A 24,760-nucleotide genomic window follows, 5' to 3' on the forward strand; every position below is an offset into this window, starting at 1 on the left:
CATGTCGTACTCTTTTTGTCCAGACAGCATTCGATACATGGGCTACATATACTGTAGTAAGACTGTTTTGCACTGTTTGGATCCTGGAATTATTTTGGATGAATGTAGCAACAAAAAAAATTAAGTGATTTATTTGCCAATCAGATGAAAACATAATGACTGATTGTGTTAATGGCACATTAAGAGATACTACATTTTAGTAAGCGCGTGCACAGACTCTGCCTGGGGCATCCAAATCACAAAGTTTGCCCCTGCTTATGCCACAGTGGAAGTAATTCTGGAGATGTCTCAACATCCCCCTGCCTGTCCTGACCAATCCATTAGAGGCTCACAGACAGAACACTACAGAGGCGTGACCACAGGCGAATCCCCTGTGCCCTGGGTCAGCCTCAGACAGCTGGACTGGAAACAAACACACACACACATTAGGTGAAGCCCCGTATGTTGAAATTCTGTTCAATTTATGAACTGAACGCAGTGAAAGACATAAGTGAAACTCCATCTGAAACACTGTCCTGGTTATTTATGCATGTTCATGAATGTTGGATTTTATCTACTGAAACCTATCATGGGTGGTATCTGAAACAAAAGGCCTACAAGTTTAAGATATTATATGCTACCCCAGGATACCCATTACGGGCGGTAAATATAGAAACAAGGTTGCTATAGTCACGTCAGGGGAATTTAGCGAAACAAGGTTGCTATATTCACATCAGGGGAATTTAGCGAAACAAGGTTGCTATATTCACATCAGGGGAATTTAGCGAAACAAGGTTGCTATATTCACGTCAGGGGAATTTAGCGAAACAAGGTTGCTATATTCACATCAGGGGAATTTAGCGAAACAAGGTTGCTATATTCACATCAGGGGAATTTAGCGAAACAAGGTTGCTATATTCACGTCAGGGGAATTTAGCGAAGTGTCAGTCTATTTGCAACACACCTCCTTGTTATTGCATTTCCAGTTTCATTTTTGTGTGTTGCACCTGCATTCAGTAGCTTCTATGACACATAAACGTATGAAAGTGTGTATTCTCATTTTAAATATTTAGTTATGTCCTCGTGATGTACTTGTCTATTAATGTTATGTATTATGTCATGTTTTGTGTTTGTGTGGACCCCAGGAAGAGTAGCTGCTGCTTTTGGCAGTAGCTAATGGGGCTCCTAATAAAATACTAATACTAATAACACACACACACACACACACACTACACACACACACACACACACACACACACACACACACACACACACACACACACACACACACACACACACACACACACACACACACACACACACACACACACACACACACACACACACACACACACACACACACACACACACTACACACACTACACACACTACACACACACAGACACTATTTCACACTCCACTCAAAGAGACACAGCACAGGGCCATCCCCAGGTCCCCTTGGAGAGACTTTGAGACGCTCGCTCGGCCACTTGCCTTCCGAGTTAACACACACTGTACCAGGGTGGAGGCCGTTACACCTCTCATTCACAGATATTGACCTGTGTGCTCCTCTTGGCGTGGCTGACTCTGTTGATGCATCCATATACAGTACCAGTCAAAGGTTTGGACACACCTACTCATTCAAGGGTTTTTCTTTATTTTTTACTATTTTCTACATTGTAGAATAATAGTGAAGACATCAAAACTATGAAATAACACATATGGAATCATGCAGTAACCCCAAAAGTGTTAAACATATAAAATATATATTAGATTTTAGATTCTTCAAAGTAGCCACCCTGTGCCTTGATGACATCTTTGCACACACTTGGCATTTGGGGCGGCAGGGTAGCCTAGTGGTTAGACCATTGGACAAGTAACCGGAAGGATAGTAACTAGTAACCGGAAGGTTGCAAGTTCAAATCTCCGAGCTGACAAGATACAAATCTGTTGTTCTGCCCCCTGAACAGGCAGTTAAACCACTGTTCCTAGGCTGTCATTGGAAATTAATAATTTGTTCTTAACTGACTTGCCTAGTTAAATAAAGGTAAAATACAAAAATTCTCTCAACCAGCTTCACTTGGAATGCTTTTCCAACAGTCTTGAAGGAGTTCCCACATTCTGAGCACTTGTTTGCTGCTTTTTCTTCACTCAATCCCAAGCCATCTCAATTGGGTTGAGGTCAGGTGATTGTGGAGGCCAGGACATCTGATGCAACTCTCCTTCTTGGTCAAATAGCCCTTAGGTGTGTTGGGTCATTGTCCTGTTGAAAAACAAATGATATTCCCACAAAATGCAAACCAGATAGGATGGCATATCGCTGAAGAATGTTGTGGTAGCCATGCTGGTTACGTGTGGCTTGAATTCTAAATAAATCACAAATAGTGTCACCAGCAAAGCACCCCCACACCATCACACCTCCTCCTCCATGTTTCACAGTGGGAACTACCCATGCAGAGATCATCAGTTCACTTACTCTGTATCTCACAAAGACAAGTCAGTTGGAACCAAAAATCTCAAATTTGGACTCATCCGACCAAAGGACAAATATTCACCGGTCTATTGTCCATTGCATGTGTTTCTCTGCCCAATCAAAACTCTTCTTCTTATTGGTGTCCTTTAGTAGTGGTTTCTTTGCAGCAATTCAACCATGAAGGCCTGATTCACGCAGTCTCCTCTGAACTGTTGATGTTGAGATGTGTCTGTTACTAGAATTCTGTGAAGCATTTATTTGGGCTGCAATCTGGGGTGTAGTTAACTCTAATGAACTTAACCTGTACAGCAGAGATAACTCCGGGTCTACCATTCCTGTGGCGGTCTTCATGAGAGCCAGTTTCATCACAGCGCTTGATGGTTTTTGCGACTGCACTTGAAGAAACTATCAAAGTTCTTGAAATGTTCCATATTGACTGACCTTCATGTCTTAAAGTAATGGTGGACTGTGATTTCTCGTTGCTTATTTGAGCTGTTCTTGCCATAATATGGACTTGATATTTTACCAAATAGGGCTATCTATGTATACCACTCCTACCTTGTCACAACACAACTGATTGGCTCATACACATTTAGAAGGAAACGTTTAACAAGGCACAATTGAAATGCATTCCTGGTGACTACCTCATGAAGCTGGTTGAGAGAATGTGTGTGCAAAGCTGTCATCAAGACAAAGGATGGTTACTTTAAAGAATCCCAAATATAACATATATTTTACATTTTTTGGTTACTACGTGATTCCATACGTCTTATTTCATAGTTTGGAAGTCTTCACTATTATTCTACAATTTAGAAAATAGTAAGAATAAAGAAAAACTCTGGAATTAGTAGGTGTGTCCAAACCTTTGACTGGTACTGTATATTGGCAGTGATACTAGGCCTGGTTTGGGATGAGGTTCTTCTGGCTGTCTGGGCTATTCTGTCCAGGCTATCTGTCTATCTAGGTCTTGCCATGGACACTGAGCTTTCCATAGGAGTGGTTCTATTATAGCCCAGTAAAAGAGTCTGGCTGTATTTAACATGCTGACACCCACCATTACATTAGGAGGGACGGTGGTGGTTGAGGGGGTTCCTGTACTGGTTGAAAGGATGCATTTGGATCTCTATATCAACCAGCCCTGCCAATGGCTAGGGGATTGGGCTGTGCTCTATATCAAGGGGCTCTTATAAAATACACTGTAACACTTGATACAATAGACAGTCCCAGACCAATTTTCCAAGCTATTCTGAGGGGAACAAACGAAAGCACTTCCTGAAATAACAAGCTATTTACGTTGTGTTCCGGTTGTAATGAAATACATAAACCGCTGTCGCTCGTGCGACGTGACTGCTCTCTGGTTATTCTGTTTTCCTTTCTGTTGTCCTCCTCTCTCCTCACTCTCGGAAGTCTGTCTGCATTTTAAACAGCCGTGCATCTCACTAATTATCATAAAATTGCTTACTTAAAGTGTCATGCTTATGACGTTCCCTATTTTCTTCTGTGGTATCACTTACCAGCACGAAGTAAGTGTTTGTTTTTCTGGGTAAGACACCTTTGTTGACAGCCTAATGTTGCACCATCCTCCTCCCTAATGCACAAAAAACAATGAACACAACCAACACAACACTCATATTAATTCTTAAATACACTCTCACTCAACTTCGAGAGTTATAACCAACCCCACTGTGGCACAACCTGATTGGCACATTGTCACATACAGGATGGGTGTATGCTACGAGATAGTGGGCCAGAAAACTCATTTATAGACTTCTTCATATGCATGTTTTACATCCAAGTCAGGTAAAGGGTTTATGACACTATATTAAAAGAACTATCAGAATAACAGCAAAAATACTTTTCTGATAACCATAGAAATCCCAAAGCAGAGAAGGTAGTCTTTACCATCACACCCCCTAAAACACTCTAGACTGAATTCTGTAATTGAGGATATGTATTGTTCTGCGGTATAAAAGATTGATGTAGAGATACTGTGGCTATAAGACACAGATGACTCAACCGCGAGTGGGCATTCTCATTTTCCAGACTAGTTGGTTACGTTGGTTGGTGGGCCTGCCTGGGTTTGAGTGTATAATCATTTACATTAAGATTATGTTAATGCGATGCAGAGGAATTACTCTGGGTATGTAGGGTTGGGTCCCAGGGCTCTGAAAAAAACTGTCTGGCAGGCAACTCTGTAAGGCTTACAATAACCATGCCATGGGTTTAACTTCCCGGCGACGCCTCTCAACAATAACAAATACTGTGGTCACAACAATAACAAATACTGTGTATACACAGACAGTCGTACAGACAGGCGTACAGACAGACAGACTAAATAACAATATCTGCCCGTGAACTAGTTTGACATGTCCAATATCAGCATGATTGAAATCATGCTCTCAAATAAGGTTGGGAGGGAGGGAGAACTGAGACTGTGTTTACAAACCATCAAATATTTCTAGGGCGGGATCCCCCAAAATACACCCTACTCTCATAGGGTTTAGTCAGGGAGAATGAATGTGAGCAGTTCAACAAAGTGCACCAAGTAGCAGAGCATGCATGGCTTTAAGATGTATTTCCACAGCAGGAGTTTAAGCTTACAGCAACACTCTCCCATGGGACAATATCACACAAACGCTATTAAGGCCTTTTCTGTGGCCGAATATTTTCTGTTGCTGAGCTGTGTGTGTGTGTGTGTGTGCGCGCATGTTTGTGTGGCTGTGCTCAGCGTCTCCTTGGTAGTAGTAATGGCCACTGGTTGGGCTCCCTGTCTTGCTGCTGTGAATGGGGGCAGAGATAAAGTAGGTCGGGGACTCTGTCGGGAGCTAATAAGCCACACACTGTGACAGACTTACGCCCATCAGCCACTGGGAGAGAAGAACCTCACACCCCAGCAACTCATTAATGCACCTTAGCACCAGTGATGGGCAAGCAAGGTAGGGCACAGTGCCGCAGAGCAGGGAGGGGTAGTCCATAGTGTCCACCTCACCCATGCCAATGTAACGGGATTGGTAATGTTTCCACTTGCCTCTAAAGAAAGGTGTACTCAATGTTCAAGCATTCTTATTGGTTGGTTCAACTCTGATGACAATAAGGTGTGTTGTGATTGGCCCCGCATGCAGATAGGGGGAGATTGCGAACGTCAGATCGCACCAGTATGAAAATGTGATGCAAGGGGTAGGTCACGTTCTGAATACGGTTTTCTATTTTCTATTTTACAATGTGTACAAGTTTGCTGTACATTACTGATTCATACATGTGTGGGTATATGGTACCTGTTAGGGATTGAGGGGCTTTCTGGGATGTGCTTTGGCATATGATTGCTGTATATAAGAGTGTTAGCTAGCATACACTGATGTAATGGTCACATAAGCCCACTGCTAATGCAGTTGTTTTCATGCTACAGATTTGACCATCGACAGCCATCAACATCGTTAAGCCTTGCACAACTAACATGCTGTTTCCTATTTAACAACAGAAATAAATCATGCTCAACTGGGACCAAAAGCTGGGGTGATTTATTTAGACAAAACACAATGCAAGGAGAGTACGATTTACATCTGTTACACCAGGCCAGGTAGAGCTGACTGAGCCCCTGGCTGGCAAATGGGCAGAGACATGAGACACGATGGTGGTAGGCCTGATCACAGACGGCGATGGGACAAGGAGGAGGTGGTGCCAGGAAAACAACCTCTCCCTCAACGTCAGCAAGACAAAGAAGCTGACCGTGGACTACAGGAAACAGAGGGCAGAGCACGACCCCATCCACATCGATGGGGTTGTAGTGGAGTGGGTCGAGAGCTTCAAGTTCCTCCATTCCAACATCACTAAGGATCTATTGTGGTCCACACACACCAACACAGTCGAGGGCACAACAATGACTCTTTCCCCTTAGGATGATTTGACACTGGTCCTCAGATCCTCAAAAAGTTCTACAGCTGCACCATTGAGAGCCTCTTGACTGGCTACATTACCGCTTGGTATGGCAACTGCTTCGCATCCGACCACAAGGCACCACAGTACATCACTGGGGCCGAGCTCGCTACTATCCAGGACCTCTATACCAGGCGATGTCAGAGGAAGGCCATAAGACCGCTAAATATTTAAATATACTGAGCGAAAATATAAACGCAACATGCAACAATTTCAAAGATTTTACTGAGTTACAGGTCATTTAAGGAAATCATCCAATTAAAATAAATAAATTAGGACCTAATCTATGAACTTCACATGACTGGGTAGGGGCGCAGCCTTGGATGGCCCTGGGTGGGCATAGGCGGCCCCACTGGGGAGCCCACAAAAGGGCTTTATTTCAGACAGAAATACTCCACATACTTAATCAGCTGTCCGGGTGGCTGGTCTCAGACGATCCTGCAGGTGAAGAAGCCGGATGTGGAGGTCCTGGGCTGGCATGGTTACACGTGGTCTGCGGTTATGAGGCCGGTTGGACGTACTGCCAAATTCTCCAAAACAACGTTGGAGGCAGTTTATGGTAGAGAAATGAACATTACATTTTCTGACAACAGCTCTGGTCGACATTCCTGCAGTCAGCATGTCAATTGCACAATCCTTCAAAACGTGAGACATCATTTGGCATTGTGTTGTGTGACAAAACTTCACATTTTAGAGTGGCTTTTTATTGTCCCCAGCACAAGGTACACCTGCGTAATGATCATGCTGTTCAATCAGCTTCTTGATATATGTTACGGTTCTCATGGTGTGGTGAAGGAGAGTCGGACCAAACTGCAGCGTGTAGATTGCGATCCATGTTTAATGAAAACAAACGTAAATACGAATAAACACAAAACACTACAAAACAATAAACGTAATGAAAACCGAAACAGCCTATACTTGTCAACTACATACAGCGACAGGAACAAAGACACTAAGGACAATCACCCACGACAAACTCAAAGAATATGGCTGCCTAAATATGGTTCCCAATCAGAGACAACGATAAGCACCTGCCTCTGATTGAGAACCACTCCAGACAGCATAGACGCTGGGCAGACTGGCGGCGCTGGGCAGACTGGCGGCGCTGGGCAGACTGGCGGCGCTGGGCAGACTGGGGGCACTGGCGGCGCTGGGCAGACTGGCGGCTCCTTGCAGACTGACAGCTTCTTGCAGACTGACAGCTCTGGCTGCTCCATGCAGACTGGCTGCTTCATGTAGACTGACAGCTCTGGATGCTCCATGCAGACTGACAGCTCTGGCTGCTCCATGCAGACTGACATCTCTGGCTGCTCCATGCAGACTGACAGCTCTGGCTGCTCCATGCAGACTGGCAGCTCCGTGCAGACTGGCAGCTCCGTGCAGACTGGCAGCTCCGTGCAGACTGGCAGCTCTGGCTGCTCCATGCAGACTGGCAGCTCTGGCTGCTCCATGCAGACTGGCAGCTCTGCCTGCTTCATGCAGACTGGCAGCTCTGGCTGCTCCATGTAGACTGGCAGCTCTGGCTGCTCCATGTAGACTGGCAGCTCCATGCAGACTGACATCTCTGGCTGCTCCATGCAGACTGGCAGCTCCATGCAGACTGACAGCTCTGGCTGCTCCATGCAGACTGGCAGCTCCATGCAGACTGACAGCTCCATGTAGACTGACAGCTCTGGCTGCTCCATGCAGACTGGCTGCTTCATGCAGACTGGCAGCTCTGGCTGCTCCATGTAGACTGACAGCTCTGGCTGCTCCATGCAGACTGACAGCTCTGGCTGCTCCATGCAGACTGACAGCTCTGGCTGCTCCATGCAGACTGGCAGCTCTGGCTGCTCCATGCAGACTGGCAGCGCTGAACAGGCGGGAGACTCCGGCAGCGCAGGAGAGGAGAAAGGCTCTGGCTGCGCTAAACAGGCGGGAGGCTCCGGCAGCGCTGTAGAGGAGGAAGGCTCTGGCTGCGCTGAACAGGCGGGATGCTCCGGCAGCGCTGTAGAGGAGAAAAGCGCTGGCTGCGCTGAACAGGCGAGGCGCACTGAAGGCCTGGTGCGTGGTGCTGGAACTGGTGGTACTGGATCGAGGACACGCACAGGAAGCCTGGTGCGGGGAGCTGCTACCGGAGGACTGGAGTGTGGAGCTGGCACAGGATGGGCTAGACCGTGAAGGCGTACTGGAGATTTTGAGAGCAGTGTTGGCACAGGACGTGCAAGGCTAGGGATGTGCACAGGAGGCCTGGTGCGTGAGGCTGGCACCAACTTCACCAGCCGACTAACACGCACCTCAGGACGAGTATGGAGCGCTGACCCAGGTGCCATCAAATTCCCAACACGTTCCGTCGGGCGAATTCCATGCAAAAAGCACCAACAAAGCAACTCCCTCATTTCTCTCTCATCCAATTTCCCCATTAACTCCTTCACAGTCTCTGTTTCGCTCACCTCCAACACCGGCTCTGGTTCTGGTCTCCTCCTTGGCTCCTCACGAGAAACAGGGAGAGTTGGCTCAGGTATGACTCCTGACTCTGCCACACTCTCCCTGAGCCCCCCCACCCAAGACATTTTTGGGGCTGATTCTCAGGCTTCCATCCGCTACGCCGTGCTGCCTCCTCATATCTGCGCCTCTCAGCTTTCGCCACCTCCAGTTCTTCCTTGGGGCGGCGATATTCTCCAGGCTGAGCCCAGGGTCCTTTACCGTCCAGTTCTTCCTCCCATGTCCATTTCTCCACTGTTGCCTCTCCTGTGGCTCCTGCCTGTTAACACGCTGCTTGGTCCGTTGGTGGTGGGTGATTCTGTTACGATTCTCATGGTGTGGTGAAGGAATTGTCGGACCAAACTGCAGCGTGTAGATTGCGATCCATGTTTAATGAAAACAAACGTAAATACGAATAAACACAAAACACTACAAAACAATAAACGTAATGAAAACCGAAACAGCCTATACTTGTCAACTAAATACAGCGACAGGAACAAAGACACTAAGGACAATCACCCACGAAAAAACAAAGAATATGGCTGCCTAAATATGGTTCCCAATCAGAGACAACGATAAGCACCTGCCTCTGATTGAGAACCACTCCAGACAGCCATAGACTTTGCTAGATAACCCCACTAGCTAAAATCCCAAATACATACACACCAAAACCCCAAGACAAAACACACCACAATACAAAAACTCCATGCCACACCCTGGCCTGACCCAATACATGAAAAACACAAAATACTTAGACCAGGGCGTGACAATATACCACACCTGTCAGGTGGATATCTTGTCTAAGAGGGATTTGCTCACTAACAGGGATGTAAGCAAAGTAAAGCAAAAACAATTTGAAAAATGTGTTTTTTGTGCGTATGGAACATTTCTTGGATCTTTTATTTCAGCTCATGAAACACGGAACCAACACTTTACATGTTCCGTTTATATTTTTGTTCAGTATAGTTAATAAAATAGCTACCCGGACTATCTGCATTGACCCTTTTTACAAGGACTTTTATGGACTCATTACATATTCTGCTGCTACTGTTTACTACCTGTCTCATTATTCCTAGTAACATATCTACCTCAACTACCTCGTACCCCTGTACATCCACTCAGTACTGTAACCCCTTGTATATAGTCAATTTATTACCTCGTACCCCTGCACATCCACTCAGTACTGTAACACCTTGTATATAGTCAATTTATTACCTCGTACCCCTGCACATCCACTCAGTACTGTAACTCCTTGTATATAGTCAAGTTGTTACCTCATACCCCTGTACATCCACTCAGTACTGTAACACCTTGTATATAGCCAAGTTATTACCTCATACCCCTGTACATCCACTCAGTACTGTAACACCTTGTATATAGCCAAGGTATTACCTCGTACCCCTGCACATCCACTCAGCACTGTAACTCCTTGTATATAGTCAATTTATTACCTCGTACCCCTGCACATCTACTCAGTACTGTAACACCTTGTATATAGTCAATTTATTACCTCGTACCCCTGTACATTCACTCAGTACTGTAACACCTTGTATATAGTCAATTTATTACCTCGTACCCCTGCACATCTACTCAGTACTGTAACACCTTGTATATAGTCAAGTTATTACCTCGTATCCCTGCACATCCACTCAGCACTGTAACACCTTGTATATAGTCAATTTATTACCTCGTACCCCTGCACATCTACTCAGTACTGTAACACCTTGTATATAGTCAAGTTATTACCTCGTATCCCTGCACATCCACTCAGCACTGTAACTCCTTGTATATAGCCAAGTTATTACCTCGTACCCCTGCACATCTACTCAGTACTGTAACTCCTTGTATATAGCCAAGTTATTACCTCGTACCCCTGTACATCCACTCAGTACTGTAACCCCTTGTATATAGTCAAGTTATTACCTCGTACCCCTGCACATCCACTCAGTACTGTAACTCCTTGTATATAGCCAAGTTATTGTTACTCATTGTCAAATCAAATCAAATTTTATTGGTCACATACACATGGTTAGCAGATGTTAATGCGAGAGTAGCAAAATGCTTGTGCTTCTAGTTCCGACCGTGCAGTAATATCTAACAAGTAACCTAACAATAAAACAAAATACTGCATAGTTTCTGTGTATATATTATTATATATATACATTTTTTTATTACGTGTTTTACTTTTCGATTACTTCTCTATTTTCTTTCTACACCTGTTGTTTACGAAGCATGTGATGAATACAATTTGATTTGATGCTGCACTGATCAGAGTGTGACTCATTAACATCCACACTAATGAAGAGCCTGGAGTGAGACACTAGGGTACAGATGAGGCTCTTGAGACACACACACAAACTGTTTTAACACGCCCAGCCTGCTTGGTGGAGCACTGCTGTTGGAAGTCTGGCACTCCTTCTCAGTCTGGGGAGTGACACACTGTCTCATTTGAGATGGAAAAACAGAAAGGGATTATCCGATGAGAAAAGACCGCACCTCCATCGACAGCGGAGCAGACAAAGACTCTTCATGTGAACAAAAAGCACCTCAGCAGCTGCTTGAGCCTGGATGCTGCGTCAACTCTCTAGGAAGAGGCCTGCACAGCCACACCATTAATTGCTTCTTATCAGCAACAGGGAACATGCATAACAATGCAGCCAAAGCACAGCCTAGTGGCCAGTGAAATACAAACAGAATAGATTCCAGGCAACATAATCAGCTTTTCCACTTTCCTTGCTGCGAATGTGACAAAGGCTAAGTGACAAGTATATAAATATATAAAGGTGTCTGTCGGGCGGGCGGCGGTCCCCGGCCAGCCAGTCATCAAGTCAGGCAGCCATTAGGAGTATGTGGATACGGTGCTGGACTCAGTGTGAAGCTGGAATAATGGAGGAGTGTTATTACATTAATGAAGGACACTACACAGCTGCCGACGCAGGGATTTGCATGGACTTTCCTTCTCAGCACTCGGCTGATGGCTGATTAAGATCTGCCAGCCAAATCTCCCCGACACCATGCCTGCTGATGCAGAGACAGGACGACTGTCACATGGACCCCCCCCACCACCACCCCCAACACACACACACTCCTACGCACACACATCCCTCCTCAAGCCCTGCACCCTTATCCCCCTCACCTTCTGGACTCCTCTGTTAGCATAAGTCCACTCCCAAAACAAAACTGCATGTGTGGAAACCATGGAGACACCAATGGGAGACATGGAGGCAGAGATAAAGAGGTGGGATCAGCCTGCGTTCCATACAGCCAGCTGGTAAATGTCCCCAAGATAGTAAATTAACCATCTGATTAGGAATTGAAACACAGTCAAGTAAATGCACACAAGGCATCCACTTAACAAGAGATTTGCCAATAAAATGTTAACTTGCCAACAGTCACTACATCTGCTATAGAAAACAGATCAATGCCTGTGTTATTGAGTGTCATTTTTACAACATGACTTATTTTGGTTTTTAGGTTCTGTCTTAACATTGATATACTGTACGTTACTATCAAGGCATGTTACTATATCAACTGTACAATACTCCATTTTAAAAAGGGCTAAATGTTTTGCCTGGACCTTTCCAAGGTCACACATGGTGTGAGAGAGGGGAGAATGAAAAGGGAAGAGAGAGAGAGAAACAGAGAGAGAGAGAGTCGACAGGGGGAGAATAATTGGCCCAGCTGCCCTGAGGGCCTTATCGTATAGGAGGGGACCGAAATCTGAACTAAGGATCAACGCTGAACTCCCGAGCTGTCCCTCTTTAAGGCCCTGAGCCCTGTGGAGCTTCAAAGCCACTTTGTAGTGTCCGCTAATGGTGCCGATGACAGCAGCAGAGAGAAGCACCAAGCGGGTGAAATGTCCAGGCCAAAAAATACAACTAGCAGAGGGAGGAACACTCCTGTCCAAAGGCCATAAAAACCCATCCTAAAATGACTGCCATATTTAACATTTGGCAGGAACAGCACTCTCCAGTGTTACTTAAACGAAGCACTCAACACTGGGGCAGTACAATTATATACACTCTGGCCGAGATTCATCAATCATTTTATTGAACCTTCATTTAACTAGGGAAGTCAGTAAAGAGAAGAGTTCCAAAACAGTTTGATTCCCTGAAAGCCAGGAGTATGCTGAGTGTAACAGGGCTGTTTAGAATCTTTACCTTTACATATTTCTATGATGATTGGGCTATACTTCCCTGGTGCCAGCATGTGCTCACAATTTCCACACCATCATAATATTAGATTTTATTGTTGCTACTCTTCTTTTGTGGCTATTCTTCAGTTGCGTGAACATGGAAAAACTCTGTCATTGCGTTGCCGTGCCCTTGTTACCCCACCCGTAGCATTTCAGGGAACATGAAGTTATGACAAGCTACAGGCTACAGGCCTGTGAGAGGAGAGCTGGATTCTCAGGCACTTCAGCCTGGCCTGATTATTGCTTTAGTTTAGTCTCAGGGATCGAGTTTCCTTGGCTACTGCAATGGCTAAGCGAGAGAGCAGGCCAGGACTGAAACAAAACAGAGGGGACAAGCTATGCTATTTATATGGAGCAAGCAGATAATTGTTTAAAAGGTTAGTCTACAAGCAAGGGACAAACAACAGAGAAATCTGGGAAGTGTTGCTGCATGCTACTGAAAAAAAGCCAATTTTCTAGGCCTGTCACATGGCTGAGTGGCTGTCTGCCCAGGAGACCCACAGCTCCAGCCAATGGTCTCCCAGAATTAGCTGGTCATGCTCTAGCACCCACAGACCAACCATACAACCATGTAATTACAAGGAGGAACGGGGCAATCACTGAAGTATGATGGTAATGCATACATTATATACAGACATATATATACATACACATACAGATATACACACATATACACACATAACCCTATACAGACACACACACACACACACTAGTGATGGCAAACCACCAAGGCTATCGGCACACACACCAAACCACCAAGGCTATCGGCACACACACCAAACCACCAAGGCTATCGGCACACACACCAAACCACCAAGGCTATCGGCACACACACCAAACCACCAAGCGAAATGAAATGATGGCCAGAGCAAATCACCACTAAACTCTCACATAGAGAAATAGAGAAATGTCCAAAGCAGAGCTCATTCCATGGCACAGTACCACCAGTGTTGAAATACTGCCATCTAACTGAACTCACTCCCCATGCTGCAAAGTCAAACTTCTCAAGCTGAGTTACAGATGTTCCATTCTGACAATAAGAACTCCTCGAGCTGAACTGTTAGAGCTGAACTGACGAACCTCAAACAACCGACCCTGATATGTGTATGTGAGTCAGACGGGCGGATGAGTGTGCCATACTTTGAGCAGAAAACCTTGGATGTGTCCATCTTACGGGCGCCAAGGGATTGGGCCAATGAACAGAGTGGAGGCGCGGTCGGAGCGGTGCTGGGGGCTGAGCTCTGATGTTTGCGGCAAAACAAGTCATTAAAGGCAGGAGGATGTGCATGAATATTCACACAGAGATCCACTGGCTAGAGAGCATATCAAGGAGAAAAATCCCTACGCATTAAAACCCTGTCGGGCGGGCGGGTGGCACTGCTCTGAATGTCACTGACAGTCAGCCCGCCCTCTCTCTAAGCGAGGCAGACAGTGAGCCATTTTGATTGCTCCACCAGCAGACCAGGGGGTGAAAAACATTTACATGCAAATACAGATGACCCTCTATTTATGAGCAGGCATGTAGTCATGGGATTTCTGAATGCACACGAACAGCAAATAACCACATAGGAGACCAGCAAATAGTCCTCCACTACCACCCTGAAAGAGGAACTACAGTATACAACATCATTTATTTAAAATAAAATACAGGAACTACAGTATACAACATCATTTATTTAAAATAAAATACAGGAACTACAGTATACAACATCATTTATTTAAAATAAAATACAGGAACTACAGTATACAACATCATTTATTTAAAATAAAATACAGGAACTACAGTATACAACATCATTTATTTAAAATAAAATACAGGAACTACAGTATACAACATCATTTATTTAAAATAAAATACAGGAACTACAGTATACAACATCATTTATTTCCAATAAAATACAGGAACTACAGTATACAACATCATTTATTTAAAAAAAATACAGGAACTACAGTATACAACATCATTCATTTCCAATAAAATACAGGAACTACAGTATACAACATCATTTATTTCCAAAAAAATACAGGAACTACAGTATACAACATCATTTATTTAAAATAAAATACAGAAACTACAGTATACAACATCATTTATTTCCAATAAAATACAGGTCTAGTGTATGTACAGTATATAGTATCCAAAAAAGGCAGATATGCGGTGCCTCATAAACAGATTAGCTGTTAAAGCTCCATAATCCTCTCTATCACATATAACATATTCTTTGAGTATGCAGAACACTCACCAATGTATTTCCTACCTACAACCAAACCCACTCATCTGGAAAGATTGTGTTAATAATAGTCATCAAACATTCGCAGTCAATTTCCACAATTATGTTGTCCACCAACGACCACCAGCTCTTCAATCCATAATGCTTAACTGCACGACTGGAGCTAATAGAGGATGGCAGGTGACAGATTGTGGCCTGTTAGAAGGAGGGATGTGGGGGTCTTGGATAGGGGAGACCCTGGCTCAGACTCTGGCCCTGACACAGGCCATGTGATGCTCTGATTGGAACCCACCTGCTGTCCTGAGACCTGTTGCCTCCAGATGGCCCCTGGGCCCCCCTTCCCTCCATCACACGTTCTCTATCCTTCCCTCATCTCTGACTCAGGCCATGGCTCTCTGGCTGGCTCCACAGAGAGGGGGCAGAGCAGACGCTCAGCACAGCCAGACATCTTTGATTCCTCACACCAGAGATGCCGGCACCATACATTAATTGGTGCTTCGTGAACAGTTGATTTAGTGCTTTCGAGGGCCCACTTCATCAGAGTAAGCAGTCTACAGAGTCTATTATGCTTCTGCCCACCCAGTGTAATCCTGCTGGTCCTCCACTGCTACTGCATCTCTGCCCCCTGACACTGACCGTCATCCCCCTCCTCTCTCCATCTCTCCCCCTCCCTGGGTCTCTGTGAACATTACCTCACAGCTCGACTTCACCCATCACACAGGACACCAAGGCCTTGGCACCACTCCCTCCTCATGCCTGACCCCCTCACCCATCCCTCCCCTCGGTATAGTTTCTCTTCAGCCTGACTGCCTAATGCATGACTGGCTCCCCTCGCAGAGTGCAGTAAGCCATTCATTTCTTCAAAGCGGAAAACAAGTGGCACTGTACATGAGAAAAATAAATACAGCAAAACAGGCAGGCAGACAGAGAGAAACAGAATAGAACAGAATGGCCTGGTAATGAAGAGGACCACATTAGCTACTGGTAAACTACAGTACACTGAGAACAGAAGGAGGAGTCGCTAGGCTTAGAACGATAAACAAGCACAATCTCATCGTTTCTCAGCAAAACAAGCAATTGAAGGATATAGTCTCTCTAAAATAAAGGCAGCCATAAATGAGGAGTATGATATCTGTGGGCCTAAAGGGCACACATCCACAGCCTCACACTGTGGTGGTGAAGTGTGACTCAATCACTCCCACTTCCTCCCCATCCAACAACAATGGTCTGTTAGTCAGCAACAACACAAAAAGAGCCAGGTTGGCCAAATGGGAAAGATGAGGCATCTAAGGTATAAAGGGTATGCTTGTTAATTGTGTATGTGGAGTTTAACGGGAAACGGCTTGTTACACATCTCTCCACATCTCTCCCTGGACTGACAGGGTACTATTAGAGTCTCCATGCAAGCCGCCTCATCGTGTGTGTGTGTGTGTGTGTGTGTGTGTGTGTGTGTGTGTGTGTGTGTGTGTGTGTGTGTGTGTGTGTGTGTGTGTGTGTGTGTGTGTGTGTGTGTGTGTGTGTGTGTGTGTGTGTGTGTGTGTGTGTGTGTGTGTGTGTGTGTGTGTGTGTGTGTGTGTGTGTGTGTGTGTGTGTGTGGTAAAGTAAAGGGGGACCAGTCTGTCCACATCTTTCCTTGCGATGGCCCATCGTTAGTCTCTCCACTCATTAACAAACCTCTATACGCCACATTGGCCATGTCGATGGTGGTACAGTCACAACCAACCAGCTGACAAGGTACAAATCTGTTGTTCTGCCCCTGAACAGGCAGTTAACCCACTGTTCCTAAGCCGTCATTGAAGATAAGAATTTGTTCTTAACTGACTTGCCTAGTTAAATAAAGGTTAAAAAAATGCACCGAAGGGAGAGAGCCATGTCAGAGTGCCTCAATGACAAAAAAACAGCCTATATAAAGCATCCTCACACATAGATTGTATGTTCATTCATGTCCAGGAAGTAATGCCTCATCCTGCTCCATCACATCTGCCTGCCTTTCCTGCACAATATCCTTCATGATGCACTGCCAAAGGCACTATGGAATTGTATCCATGGAAATGTGTATTTTCTCTGTAGTGGAATGAATCCCCCCTCTCCTACATCTAAACATGGAGAAGTAATGTATTAACCATACAGAGGGCTTTTTATTCAACAGCTAGCCGAGTCAGTCCTCGGAGAGACTGTAGCTTTGTGCTCCTCCATCACCTCAGGCTTATGTAACAGATACCCTTCACCTTCCCAGAGCCTCTCCACTGTTAGAGGCCACAGACACCAAATTATAACATAGAAGAAATATGCCTCAGAATGAGAATGAGCAGCAATGGGAAAGCCTTTGAGGGAAAATGAAAGAGCTCTGATTATTGACTATTTCAGGGGACATTATCTTTGTACCGCTTCGTTTATCCTCCTGCCTTGCTTTGGTATTGCACTAGATATACAGTACATTTAAGCAATACGGCCCGAGGAGGTGTGATATATGGCCAATATACCACGACTAAGGGCTGTTCTTAGGCACGCCACAACTGGACACAGCCCTTAGCCATGGTATATTGTCCATATATCACAACCCCCGAGGTGCCTTATTGCTATTATAAACTGGTTACCAACATAATTAGAGCAGTGAAAATAAATGTTTTGTCATACCCGTGGTATACGGTCTGATATAAGATGGCCATCAGCCAATCAACCTAATCAACCCACTCAGCCAATCAACCCACCCAGTTTATAATTTACATTGTAGTAATTTAGCAGAAGCTCTTATCCAGAGCCGTACAGTAGTGAGTGCATACATTTTCATACTGTTTTCCTACATTATTTTCTCCGGTTCTATTCTACATTCTATTCTCCTATAGCCAGTGGCTTTACCAGCCTGATGATAGATGGGGCAGTAAAGAACAATAACACACAAATTGACATTTTGTAGAATTTTTGTGCCATAGTTTAAAACTCACGAGACAACATATTACCCAGGGGTTGGTTATTTATTCTACAGTCTTTCCAGTGTCTAGGGTACCCAAACTCACATATAAGTATGAAGAAAACCTTGAGCGTGAAAAAGTGTGTGTACTAGAGATATATATGATCGGAGCCATATGGGAGGAAAGGAGAGAGGGGAAATCAAATGGAAAGTGCAGATGATGAGGGAGAGTGTGATTAAACAACAGGAGGGATTGGTGGCTTGGTGACCTCTGGCCAGCTCCAGCCGCACCTCGCCGCAGGTGAGGGGTAGCCGCTACACTGCAAGCCCATTGGAGCCTGGGAATGGAGGCCCCAGGGGTCACCGGCTAACCTGTTTATCTGCTGCCATAGCAACCCCAGCAGTGGCCTTGGGCAAACATAAACAGTGGTAGCAGCGGATGGCTGCTGGGTGCCGTGCCTAAATGGTGAGGTGAAATGGATAAAATACAAGGCACTGCTGATTCCTGCAAAGGAGCACACAGGAGCACTGTCTGTCCACTCCTCACTCTGCAGCACGGACTGACACTGACCAAGCCTCTCATTCACCTTCCCTTTCTCCTAACGCCACGTGCTAAGTGGAAACATTGCTATGGTAAATTTGTCCCATTCAGAGTCCCAGTGGGCAGTGTCCTTCTCCTGACAGCCCAAAGAGAGGCCACACTGCTTGGGAGGGCCTGACGTCAAGGTCCAGTGGGAGGGAGAGGGGGAGGGCTGGGAGAGCAGGTTAGCCTTGGGGCCCCCAGGCAGGCAGCTCAATAGTCAGGGGGTGGTAGCCAGTGATCGGGCTACCCTGACCAGGTAACATAACCCCCAGGAGGGGGTGGCGGGGACAGGATTGAGACACCTGTTATTTTAGCACAGTGGGCTCAACACTTGCTCTGAGGGGCGCTGGCCTGCGCGGCTGCTAGAGAGTGGAGAGGATACTAACAGGACATCCATTCAACAAATCCTGGACAGCACTGAATCACACACACACACACACACACACACACACACACACACACACACACACACACACACACACACACACACACACACACACACACACACACACACACACACACACACACACACACACACACACACACACACACACACACACACACACACACACACACACACACACACACACACACACACACACTGTGGTAGAGAAACAAACACACACATTTAGGCGCACAGACACAAATACACACAGGCACACACTATGACAGGAAAACAAACAGACTTTGACAAACAAATTCTCCCTCTCTTTTTATTTCTCTTTCTCTCTCTCTCTCTCTCACACACACACACAAACACACACACACACACACACACACACACACACACACACACACACACACACACACACACACACACACACACACACACACACACACACACACACACACACACACACACACACACACACACACACACACACACACACACACACACACACACACACAGTACTCAGACAGATCCCACAAATTATTATTCTGGTAGGGGCCTATTTTCTCTTATTTAATCCATCCTCTTCAGCTCTTAAAGTACAATGAGGAGATCACAGCATTTATCAGACAGGCGTTTCCCTCTGTTCTTCTCACCTAATTTATTCTTTATGATAGTTGTTGTGTAATCAGTGCTAGTGGGATGATGAGTGTACAAGGAGGTCGGAGGCAATAGCAGGGAGAAAGGTGTAGTAGAGGAACTCCTTAGCCATGAGAACACACAGCACAGTCACCCACTAAGCCAGTAGCCCTCCCCTCTCTCTCTTCTTCCATTTTCTCCCATTCTACTCGCTCTATTCCATTCTATTTTCTCAATTTCTCTTTCTCTCTCTCCCTCTACACATAGGCAAAGAAAACAATGACATGGGGCTGGAACTGTAGGACAATAGCCCAGCATCTGGGAAACAGGAGAGTTAATTTGTGTATAGGTGAGATCTGCAACCTGTGGCAGAGCCCAGGGAGAAAGAGAGGCCTTTCAGGGGATTTTAAAGAGCCCCTTGTCCTTAGAGCCTGATTGACACATGTGAGTGAGGGGAGGGCTTGTGCTATTCCCTTGGTTATATCTTAGCTTTTGCTGGCTGAACAGAACTGTCTCCTCTCCCTAGCCCCCTTTTCTCTTCCACTCTCCTCTCTTACACTTGGGCTCATTATTGGAATGCTCTGACCCTTGGGGACTTCACTTACTTGTCTCCCTTTCCAGGCCACAAACCCCAGGGCCCAACAAAAGGCAGCTCAAAGGCAATTTGAATTTGAAACAGGAAGCACAACAAAAACGTGCAGCTTTCTCCCGAAAGAAGAAACTTTGGGGAGCTCAGTGCCAGCAATTCAAAATTAGCCCTCACATAAAAACACACATTAGATTTTGACACTAACTCAGTGTCCTGTAAAGGCAGCAGCTGCTTCAGAAATAGAGGGACAGAGTAAAGGGAGAGAGAGGAGCCCGAGGGGAGGACAGGTGTAAGGACACCTGGGGGCCATTGGGCAGGATCACAGATCAGCATGCACAACCACCAGCAGTGCCACTGGACACACACCAAACACACACCAAACACAGAGAGGGCTGCTGCCCTCATAGCTACTGAACTCTTCATGTGAGAGAAGAGTAAAAGGAGTCATTTCTGTGCATTTTAAGAACATTTTAAATTATATTTAGTCAATAATAATAATAATAATAACAAATAATAAGAATAATATGGTTTAATGCATTGGAATAGTAGGCTAATTGGCTAAATATATCCTAGCCTGATATTGCACAGTAATAAATAAATAGCCTATTATTTTAGAAAATAGTAAACATGTCAGTGTCAATTACTTCTCTATAAATAGGGAAGGAATAAACATAGCATACTTTTTTTATATAGTCAACAATTAATAAATCCCGCTGTCTGTAAAAAACATGAAATCTTCATGTGGTTTGGACATGGAGCTACGCAGTATGAAATCGAGAACTAACTACACAATGATAGAAAAACTAGGTAGACTAACATTAGGCAATTGAACAACATTTTACATTTATGTCGCAATAATGTGTGTCATTGTGATAACTGTGAAACTCTCCCTCCGAGGGAAAATACCAAGGCCAATTTCAAGTAAGTTCCCTACATTCGTTTGAGCCATTTTCAAACCCATGACAAATCATCACATTTGATTATATTTGGAACACCATTGTACCCAATGCATCGGCATGGCGCGACCGGAGGCAATGTCCCACAGCGCGCACCACCACCATCAAACACCGGACCCCAACGTTGGACAGCTCCGTTCACTTACCGCTTATTGTCGCGTAAAGGGTGCGCCCGGAACGCGGCGGTTACACAGTTCTTGCCTCTCTCTACAGTCTGATTTCCCCTGGATTAATATCCAGTATGTAAGAAGAGGAGAGAGTGAGCCGATGTTTTCGTCAAACCTAATCCTAACCTAATTTGTAAACTACTAGCCTACTCCTCTCTGTCGCATCTGTCTCTGGCAAAAAAAAATATCCTGTACGGCAGCGTGACATCCTTAAGACAACTGTCTCCGGGTTGTGTTTTCATATACACCCGCTACCTCCCAACACCACCTGTCCCCGATGGAAAACACACCACAAAGCGCTTCTTATGTCGCGCCACGACACATGGCATTCCCCTATAGCTCTGCAGCAATATTCCTCCTCCGCAAGCCGTCCGGAATCAAAGTATTTTGTAATTGCTGGTAGAAGTGGTTGATATAGAAGGACTGATTGCAATAACACTCCATGCACTACCCAGTGTCACTGAACCAGCTGTACAATAAGAAAATTACATATGTTTCCGTCTCCCGGCCTGCGCTATAGCAGTTGCGTTATCAATCATCTATCCCCACAATAGTTATTTTGTGCTCGATGTAGCTGCGCACGGCTGGTGCTCTTACCAGTAGAATGTCATTGCTGCGTCGTTTTACTTCGGGTCTCACTGAAAGAAAAGGCTGTTCATCAGTTTGGAATGCGCCCCTTTTCCAGTATGCTCCAGCTTCAGGATTCTCCGGGAAGGAAAATCCCATTAATCGGGTTATTAAAAATATGTAGCCTAATTTTTTTCTGTGGTTTACCCCTCAGGTGCTTTGTCAAGGTAGGCTCTGTTTCTCTACTAACGTTGGAATACAGCATCTTCAGTAGGCTACTGCTCCCTCTGTCACCCACAGGGACAGAAAACAAGGCGATACCAAAACCTGAAGCAGAATTATGCAGTGACTGGAATGGAATTAATTCATAGTTGGGCTAACGTTTAGGCCTAATTAGGCAAATTATTTTATTCTTAAATAAAACATCAAAGGAATGCTTTGGGATTTTAACAATGAAGCCATGTATCAACTTCCTCAGAGTCAGATGAACTCATGGATACCAAGCAGTTTGAAGGAAGTTGCTAACTAGCGTTAGTACAATGACTGGACGTCTATGTCAATGTGCTAACACTCGCAAAACTAACTCTAACTTCCATCATACTGGATACCGAGACATAAAAATGGTATCCACAAGTTCATCTGAATCCAGGGAAATAGATGAAGGTCTTCATTACCAGAATCCCGAAGTATCCATTTTAAAGTCTAGGTAGCAGATAATGGACCCTATCAGATATTTATGTAGTTCGTGCTGTACATTGCATTCGGAAAGTATTCAGACCCCTTGGCCCTTTTACATTTTGTTCCATTACATACAAATTTTAAAATTCATTAAATTCATGTTTTTCCTGCTCAACCTACACACAGAACCCCATGATGACAAAGCAAAAACAGGTTTTTAGACATTTTTGCACATTTATTACAATTAAAAAACAGAAACACCTTATTTACATACAGTACCAGACAAAAGTTTGGGTCACACCTAATAATTATCTTTATTTTTACTATTTTCTACATTGTAGAATAATAGTGAAGACATAAACAATATGAAATAACACATATGGATGTAGTAACAAAAAATTGTTTAAACAAATCAAAATATATTTAATATTTGAGATTCTTCAAAGTAGCCACCCTTTTCCTTGATGACAGCTTTGCACACTCTTGGCATTCTCTCAACCAGCTTCATGACGTAGTCACCTGGAATGCATTTCAATTAACAGGCGTGTCTTGTTAAAAGATCATTTGTGGAATTTCTTTCCTTCTTAATGCGTTTGTGACAAGGTAGGGGTGGTATACAGAAGATAGGCCTATTTGGTAAAAGACCAAGTCCATATTATGGCAAGAACAGCTCAAATAAGCAAAGAGAAACAACTGTCCATCATTACTTTAAGACATGAAGATCAGTCAATCAGGAACATTTCAAGAACTTTGAAAGTTCTTCACGTGCAGTTTCAAAAACCATCAAGCACTATGATGAAACTGGCTCTCGTGAGGACCGCCACAGGAAAGGAAGACCCAGAGTTACCTCTGCTGCAGAGGATAAGTTCATTAGAATTACCAGCCTCAGAAATTGCAGCCCAAATAAATACTACACAGATTTCAAGTAACAGACACATCTCATAATCAACTGTTCAGAGGAGACTGCGTGAATCAGGACTTCATGGTCGAATTGCTGCGAAGAAACCACTACTAAAGGACACAAATAAAAAGAAGAACTTGCTTGGGCCAAAAAACACGTGCAATGGACATTAGACTGATGGAAATCTGTCCTTTTGTCTGATTGCATCACTGCCTGGTATATGGCAACTGCTCAGCCTCCGACCGCAAGACACTACAGAGGGTAATGCGTACGGCCCAGCACATCACTAGGGCCAAGCTTACTGCCATCCAGGACCTCTATACCAGGCAGTGTCAGAGGAAGGCCCTAAAAATGGCCAAAGACTCCAGCCACCTTAGTCATAGATTGTACTCTCTGCTACCGCACGGCAAGCGGTACCGGAGCACCAAGTCTAGGTCCAAGAGGCTCCTAAACAGTTTTTACCCCCAAGCCATAAGACTCCTGAACATCTAATCAAATTTGCACTGCCCCCCCACTTACGCTGCTGCTACTCTGTTATTATCTATGCATAGTCACTTAATAACTCTACCTACATCACATCAATTACTTCGACTAACCGGTGTCCCCACACATTGACTCTGTACCGGTACCCCCTGTATATAGCCTCGCTATTGTTATTTTACTGCTGCTCTTTAATTATTTGTTACTTTTATTTATTTATTTTTTTGTTGGTATTTTTCTTAAAACTGCATTGTTGGTTAAGGGCTTGTAAGTAAGCAATTTATTGTTGTATTTGGCGCATGTGACAAATAAAAATGTATTTGATGTGAGGATATGCTCATCTCAACATGATACAAAATAGCCTTTTTGATAAAGGGCTCTGGCACATACAGTGGCAAGGAAAAGTATGTGAACCCTTTGGAATTACCTGGATTTCTACATGAATTGGTCATCAAATTTGATCTGATCTTCATTTAAGTCACAACAGTAGACAAACATAGTGTGCTTAAACTAATAACACATACATTTTTGTATTTTTCTTGTCTATATTGAATACATAATTTAAACATTCACAGTGTACGTTGGAAAAAGTATGTGAACCCCTAGGCTAATGACTTCTCCAAA

The 24,760-nt window shown here is 44.6% G+C and overlaps 1 protein-coding gene across 5 annotated transcripts in view; it reads right to left on the reverse strand.

Annotated features, from left to right (window-relative positions):
* The window catches only part of LOC124037706 (semaphorin-6B-like), a 164,724-nt gene extending 142,364 nt beyond the window's left edge, over positions 1-22,360 (reverse strand). For 2 of the 5 annotated variants that reach the window (XM_046352685.1, XM_046352684.1), the window contains exon 1: positions 22,108-22,360. In XM_046352685.1, coding sequence (XP_046208641.1) covers positions 22,108-22,236 — 129 coding nt within the window. In that variant the 5' untranslated portion in view covers positions 22,237-22,360. The other 3 variants (XM_046352688.1, XM_046352687.1, XM_046352686.1) reach the window with 3 other exon arrangements.
* Positions 22,361-24,760: the final 2,400 nt, after the last annotated feature.

The sequence above is a fragment of the Oncorhynchus gorbuscha genome, linkage group LG06, assembly GCF_021184085.1.
Source record: "Oncorhynchus gorbuscha isolate QuinsamMale2020 ecotype Even-year linkage group LG06, OgorEven_v1.0, whole genome shotgun sequence".
Classification (NCBI taxonomy): Eukaryota; Metazoa; Chordata; class Actinopteri; order Salmoniformes; family Salmonidae; genus Oncorhynchus; species Oncorhynchus gorbuscha.